Genomic DNA, 7,609 nt, shown 5'->3' on the forward strand with positions numbered 1-7,609 from the left:
CCGTTGAGTTGTTCCAGATATACCTTCTAACAAACATACATCTATCTAAACTTTCTCATTTATAATATTAGTAAGATTACTATGTTTGATATTAATATAAAAATTGAAAACGAATTGTAAAGCAACTTTTTTTTTTATATCATAAGGTGGCAAACGAGCGAGCGGCCAACTAAAATCGCTGAAATAGTGAAGTGACCGTTGCCCATCGACATACGCATATGCGTTGCCTACCTTTAATCGATGCAGGAGAAGATGCACGGAAAGAAAATATTTTCCCTTTCCATGCATCCTCTCATCCGGAAAGTCTTCCACTTCACATCCTTTCTTTATAAGAAAAAGGGTGGGAAAGAAAGAGGACTAAATAAGGCCTCCGGGACGCACTTCACGGCTGTCTTCTGTGTGGTCGTAGTCTTTCACCGGACGAGCCGGGCCAATTCGTGCGACGATGAACTTGTCATTATCTCGACAGTTTATAAAATAGCGAAGTTCAGTAAGACTGAATCTATCCCTATAAAGTACAATTTTTTTATCTAAAACTTTATACAAAGCTACATTCCATTGAAGTAAATAATATCAAAGTTCATTTTGTATCTCACTATTCTGTTGCGGAATTTTTATAGTAGCAAGCGTGGCGGAGCGCTATGTATTAAATTGCGGTTACATTTTACGATTTCCAACGGTCGCGGTCACTGGGAAACTACTATCATTTTTAGAAACAAACTCGGTCACAATATTTTATTCTAAGCAAAGAATTATTGCATTTTCTATTGTCACATTTCTTGCCTATGATTACAGCGAGTTTCTAAGTTCTTCGAAGTACAAAATATTCTTATTCTTACGCTTTTTATACCTGAGAAATTATGTTGGACCTTTACAGTTAAGTAAGTAGTAGTTATAAAACCATTTTTTGTAACACTCTTCAGACGAGACTCTTAAACCAAATGTATATTATGTTCGTATTTTTTTTAAATAACTTGCTAACGTAGCTTCAAGTCGAAACTACAGTCTTATTACATATGCGCCTACTTAGAACATCGCCGACGCAGCAGTGCGTTGACTTCGCGACCCACATAATAAGTCACGAGGCGCTGAGGATGCAGTGTTCAATGTTTCATAGTTAATTTTAACAATCGATTACTTACTTACTTACTCCTCTGGCGCATCGACCCAAAGTGGGTCTTGGCCTCTGACACAAGAGATCGCCAAAGTCGCCTGTCTTGCGCCTTCTCCTGCCAGTCCATCGCTTGTAGCTCCTGCAGATCCAGCTCTACGGCGTCACGCCAGCGGTACCTGGGCCGACCGATGGGTCGGCGGCCAGTCGGGGTCCCGAGATATGCTGCTTTGGCCTTTCGATCTTCCCCCATCCTCAACCAACGATTAGGCAAACATAATTGTCAACACTTTCGGATGTGAGAGAAAAATTATGTAATAGTTTTAAAAATCTAGTTCGAAACGATGTAGATAAAAGACTTATTTACTGGCCACTAAATTTCCAACCATACAATTAATAGCCGACCATTCCGTACCGCGCTTTACGTTATGGCTGCCTTGTCGCGGAAATTTAATAGACTATTAAATAAGATATAAACTTTAACACATCATAATGTTTCTTTACTTTAATGTGCAATTACATGCACGGTTTCCACTGACGTCACACTAACACAAAAAAATATTATACCTCTGATTATATATTCCAAAAGTTCGTGAACAGGTGCAGTGAAAACCAACGGTTAATGACTAGGAAAATCTCTAACTAATTTCTATACATACTAACTTCTAACGTTTGAAACTTATAGAGGCTTAAATACTTGCAGAATATAAACAAAACTGTTATTTCATGGCCATACCTACAACTTGTACTTCGTGTACCAACATAAAAGCCGTTATGTGGTTGTTTGAATACACGCACACACACACATAGTCACACACACACAAAGAGAAGCTCAGTACAATGGAACATGTCGTGAAACGTAACAATATGTAACGTTCCATTGTTTGAATTACGATGCTTGTTAATTAAGTACTAAATGTAGTCTATACTAACTGAGCGCTTGAGAACTTTTATGGATCTTCAACTAAAGGGATAATTCAAACTTATAAACTCTTTATAATACTGTTGGTAAGACACGGGATTATTTCTATGATTAAACTGTTTGAACTCAAGCGAGGTTAGACAAAGTACATTCGCTCTGAAACGATTCCATAATGTATTTCAAAAATGCATGAAATTGGCCTGCGACAATCATATCACTTATCGAAAATTATCATCATCATCAGCTCACTATACGTCCCCACTGAGGGGCTCGAAGCCTACCCTAAGTTGGGGGAGACGAGGCCATAGTCAACCACGCTGGCCTTTTTTTTTCCAGAGAGGAATTCCTTATGCATACTCCGCGCCCCAGGGGGGACGCGGTAGTTATGTGGGATTCTCCTCCATAGCGGAGGCATACCTACTAAACCTCTCTGTTCCTCCAACGCATCGAGTCGGGGCCACGGGCACGCTTAACCACGCTGGCCTTGCGTGAAATTATTATCAGTTCTATATATTTTTAAAGTTCGATATGGAATCGCCTCGAAGCAAATGAATTTAGTCTAACCTCGCTGGTGTTTCAGCACGGTTGCATGCGCCATACATAATCAAGGGCTGAATGAGAGAAAGATTTAAATTAAATATAGAAAAAATCTTTGGAATGGAATCATCATAAGAATATTGCAGAGATTTAAAATTATGACACACATGTACATAATAATATAGAGGTGTCAGAGGGAGGGATTCATGATTAAATTGTATAAAATAATAAAAATTATATGGACTATGTATAAAAAAAATTTAAATGGACTCCTTAGGCAATTTTCTTTTTATGTTCCGGAATGGTATAGGCAGGTCCGGGTTAGATCGTAACGAGGCTATAATATTACGGGCTGAGGAATACCGCTGGATTGATGCGTTTATCATCATACAATGTTTATTACGAATAAGATTTACATGGTTTCTTTTTTGATAACTTTTTGTATGCCTATTTTACTTATAGATTTTTTGCTCGAAAAACAGTATGTGCGTTCCTATATTCATTTGATGTTGACCCTGTTTTGGCAAATACGGCTCTACCTATGTTAGTAGAAATATCACTCAATCTACTACTTCGATTAAAGATTAAGATAAAATTTTGGTGTTGAAACAAATACTCGTATATATCACAAAAAATAGATAAAAATTTGCTGTCACCCGCGACTCTGATCGCGCGAAATAAAAAAAAACATTCTACATTTATGCCAAATTTAGGCGAGATCCATGTAACCGTTCTGGAGAAACTTTCAAACATCTATCAAGATATCTAAACATTCGCATTTATAATACTAGTAAGATAAAACAACTACAGAGTTAGTTGAAATATAATTTTGAAAGATTTAAATTCAAAGTTTACTTTCATTCCGGTTTTAGAATATGTAAAATCTGTTCGTGGAATTGGCTTTTAGAGTTTCTACGTCACATATTTGGTTTTCCGGCTCGATTTAACGACCATAGCAATCTAGGAGCGAATTTCCGGAACAAAGGCTATTAAAGTGTTCTACTATAAAGGCAGCTAAAGTACAACATGGCTTTACTTCAATTACCTTGTTTCTTTATAAAACATTTTAAAACAAATTCATCTCTACACTAGAACTATAGAGATGTATTGAGTTTCATCATAAAGAAGATTAGAAATAAAAGAAAACAATAATTATAAAACAAAATGTGGCAGAGGACTAATTTTGGTCCTTTATCCTTTCTCATTGTTTTCTTGTACGGAAAAGTTGGGAAGGGGAATGAATTTGACGTAAAACAGGACGCATAGAAAGAGAAATGGACGCTTTGCGTTTCCGCCAACGTCGATTAAAGGTAGGCAACGCGTATGCAATTACTGAAGTTTATGGGCAGCGTTCGTTTCGCTATTTCGGCGAATTCAGGTGGCCGCTTACAGCCATATTTGATTAAAAAAAACAGTATGATCGAATGCTACTTCAGACTACTAATAGTATAAAGTCAGACTCCCTTTAGATTTGATTACAAAGGTAGTCAAAATGTGACAGTGCATTTGCCAAGCCAGGAAAAGGAATCTTTGTGATTTTTATGACCACAATGTGATACTTATTTAGGTTATTAAGAAATCATTTCAATTGTGTATAAATAATTGATGCCACAGAATTTAGTTATGTGAAATGGGCGTTAAAAGTAATTACGCCGTTAACGCCTTCTTGATGTCAGAGGGAATGGAAAATTTGTGATACTTGCTGAAAGTACAGTCAAAGAGATATGTTTTATATTTAATATTAATTTAAAACGTCTCAATATGTACTAGTCTTAATATGTCTAGTTTTATATTTACCTAAAATATTCTTTTTTATCTACTATTTATAGAAATATTGGAAATAGGAAAATAAAATCACAGGAAGCTGGAATATTCGTAATTGTACAATCAAAGACACATATTTAAATTTATTTACTGTACTGAAAATAAGGATGTCATGCATTGTACCTGGAGTAAGTACAGTCGAGTTTATTATTAAAACTTATTAATTTGCATATTTTCTCAACGATTGTACTTTCTTTTTTAAATAAGACGGCACTTTTAAATTTAATTCAGTACACTTCTTGATATCTAACTATGAAGTTTAATTTGAAAAAATATATGAGAAATTATACAAAAACTGTTGGAAAATGGTCAGAAGTAGATGAAATAGTCATATTGGCTTTATTTATGCAGAGAATGTTGGGTCAACAAATACTAGACAAGCAATGGACGTGGAAAAATTATTTCATTCATCAAATTATACATTTTTCTATATTTGTATACGTTTTCTTTGGTACTATACAAATTATACAAACAACAAATGATATAGAATTAGTAGCGGAAGCTTCTTACACTTTAATAATAATGACACATTTCGCTTTAAAAATCATACTATACATAAATAATAGGAATATATTCCGTAAGTTACATTTTACGGCGAAATCAACAATTATGGAAACTATAAAAACAGATTCGGAGAAAAAATTCAAAAATGTTCTTAAAATTGGATCATCAGTTCAAACGTTTATGTTTGTTATAATGTTAATTCCAGTATTGATATATCAGTTTACAACAATTTGGAATTATATTAAAGGACAGAGAACTATGTTGTCAAGGTCAACCGCACCTCTTATGCCGATGACGACTCCTTACTATGAAATATGTTGGTTATTGCACTCTTTCTTTCTATTAGAAGTTTCGACAACATTAATATTGGATATGTGGTTTATTTTATTAACCTTTTTCTTATGCAAAGCATATGAAAGTTCAATAAAAGAATTAAATGTAATAAAGAAGAAAAATGAAAGATACATTTCATATTCTTCACGTTTATCGGATTCGTTGCGTCAATTTCACTCTATTCATGTTAAACTTAATAGGTATATTTAATTGGTTAATAAATCATTGTAAAATAATTTCTAAATAAATCATTTTTGTACAATAATTTCAGGTACTTAATAGGCCTAAGAAAAATGTATAAATGGCTTGCATTAGTGCCACTAAGCAACGCAATTATGTGCACTTGTTTAAGCTTATTAATTATGAGCAAGGTATGTTATTCCTCACCTAGATTTGTTTATCACTTAAGCAATGCCTTAATGTAGAATTTTCTTACTAAATTTACACTAAGGGTCTCACTCACAAAGTAACCATTATGAATAAGACTAATTTAAGTGGTATTTAATATTTATAATTTATGTCTACATGTAATTTATGTCACTGTTACTAGGAAATCAATTGGAGGTTCGCTCCTCACATGGTTCCAATGATTGCTGAAATATTTACATACAACTGGTTTGGAGAACAATTAAAAACAAAGGTGAGATAAATTACTTACGCAATCGTTTTTCTATAAATTCATTATAACTGTCTATCGCGCCTATTGAAGGTCCTCATCATCATCACCAGCTTACTATACGTCCCCACCGAGGGGCTTGGAGCCTACCCTAAGTTAAGGGTGATTTGGCCATAGTCAACCACGCTGGCCAAGTGCGGATTGGTTGACTTCACACATATCTTTGAATTACTTCTCAGATATGTGCAGGTTGCAGGTCCTACTTTGTCCTACTTCTCTGGGTTACGGGCATGAGTTATGCTGTTGTTGTGGTGTTAGCTACCGCCCGTGACTTCGGCCTCGTGGAATTAAAAAAATCTAATTGAATATTCTAGACAATAGAGATATGAGATAAGAGATTAGAATCTGTAAAAATATCTATCCATTTTTTTTTTGCTTTTGGAATATTAAGTAAAATCTTACTCAAAATATTTACACAATTTTTGGTTGAATCTAAAGAAATTATAAACGTATATTTTTGTTATTGTTTTCAGCTGACAGAAATAAACAATGCAATACTGAACTTTGATTGGACAGGTTTAAATTTAAAAGATAAAAAATGTTATCACATTATATTGATTTGTACCCAAAATGAGTTTGGTATTCAAACAGCTGTGGGGAATGAGTTATCTTTAATTACTATGACGACGGTACGTTTATTTAAATAATTTTACTCATATTAAAATGTATTTAGATACTGTTATTTAATTATTAAATCTACGCTACGAAACTCGCTTTAATTACCGTGAGTTTCTGGGACCAAAATCTCTTTATAAAACATATCGTCTTTATCTTTGATAAAATAGAGATATGTTTAAAGGTTTTTTGGTCTTAGAAACCCACGATAAGCAAACTAATATATAGCTGGATTTCTTTTGCCAAAGATGTAATTTTTAGTATGAGTATATTGTGATCCTAATAGATTTCATTAATTACAGGTGGCTAAAGTTATTTACCAAGCATTTGCTGTTTTAAAAACAGCGGATAGTTAAATTCACACAAAATTCCTATTTCACTGAATAATTTTCTAAATGATTGCAAATTCTCACTATCCACAAATAGCTTGAAATATAGATATACACAAAATGGTACAGATGGACCCCCTGAGATCCAAAGAAGGCCCTCCAGGGGGTCTATGTTGCAGGACATAAAGTAGAAGATTTATAAGTTGCTGAAGAATTATAGATGCAGAGATTTCATAGAACAATAAGTAATATTTTGTTATTCTAAAAAAAAGTTTGGGGGTCCCAGATTTGCACAAATATATGGACGATATTTTGACACGAGATTTTCATATACAGGATGTATCTTAAATATCTTTTGATCCACTTCAAAAGTTACACACTGTATATATTTGTATTACTTTATTAGTATTAAATGCGTAGATAAACTTATACTAAGAAAATTCTTTATTTGTTTAGGACAAGCAAGTCGACTTTACTCACGTAGTATAAATACGGGCTTTAGTTTGTAACAAATATATAAACAGTAAATAAACAAGCACAAACAATTCTGTTTGCGCGACTTTTACTTACGATATTTTTCTCGCACAAATAACAACGTTAATAAATATTATAAACTATTTTAGTACACAATTTATTTAAATTCATATGTGGCTATGCTGATATCTTTGAATCGAAATAATGTAGTGTAGTAGTTTTTATGATATTTAATATTTTTTTTAGGGATTTTCTTTCTTTTGAACATGTCAGTCCCATAACAT

The 7,609-nt window shown here is 33.6% G+C and overlaps 1 protein-coding gene across 1 annotated transcript; it reads left to right on the forward strand.

Moving 5' to 3' along the window:
- Positions 1-4,646: 4,646 nt before the first annotated feature.
- On the forward strand, positions 4,647-6,878 carry LOC106115550 (uncharacterized). Its single transcript, XM_013308980.1, has 5 exons — positions 4,647-5,431; positions 5,503-5,602; positions 5,782-5,871; positions 6,381-6,536; positions 6,825-6,878. The coding sequence occupies exons 1-5, from the start codon at positions 4,647-4,649 to the stop codon at positions 6,876-6,878; spliced, it is 1,185 nt and encodes a 394-aa protein (XP_013164434.1).
- The last annotated feature ends 731 nt before the right edge of the window (positions 6,879-7,609 follow it).

Source organism: Papilio xuthus, unplaced genomic scaffold, assembly GCF_000836235.2.
Source record: "Papilio xuthus unplaced genomic scaffold, Pxut_1.1 DF827777.1, whole genome shotgun sequence".
Taxonomy (NCBI): Eukaryota; Metazoa; Arthropoda; class Insecta; order Lepidoptera; family Papilionidae; genus Papilio; species Papilio xuthus.

Coding starts and splice junctions, on each gene's coding strand:
- LOC106115550 (XM_013308980.1), top strand. CDS start 4,647: ATGAAGTTTAATTTGAAAAAATATATGAGAAATTATACAAAAACTGTT. Junction 5,603..5,781: donor GCTTATTAATTATGAGCAAG/GTATGTTATTCC, acceptor CACTGTTACTAG/GAAATCAATTGGAGGTTCGC. Junction 5,872..6,380: donor GAGAACAATTAAAAACAAAG/GTGAGATAAATT, acceptor TATTGTTTTCAG/CTGACAGAAATAAACAATGC.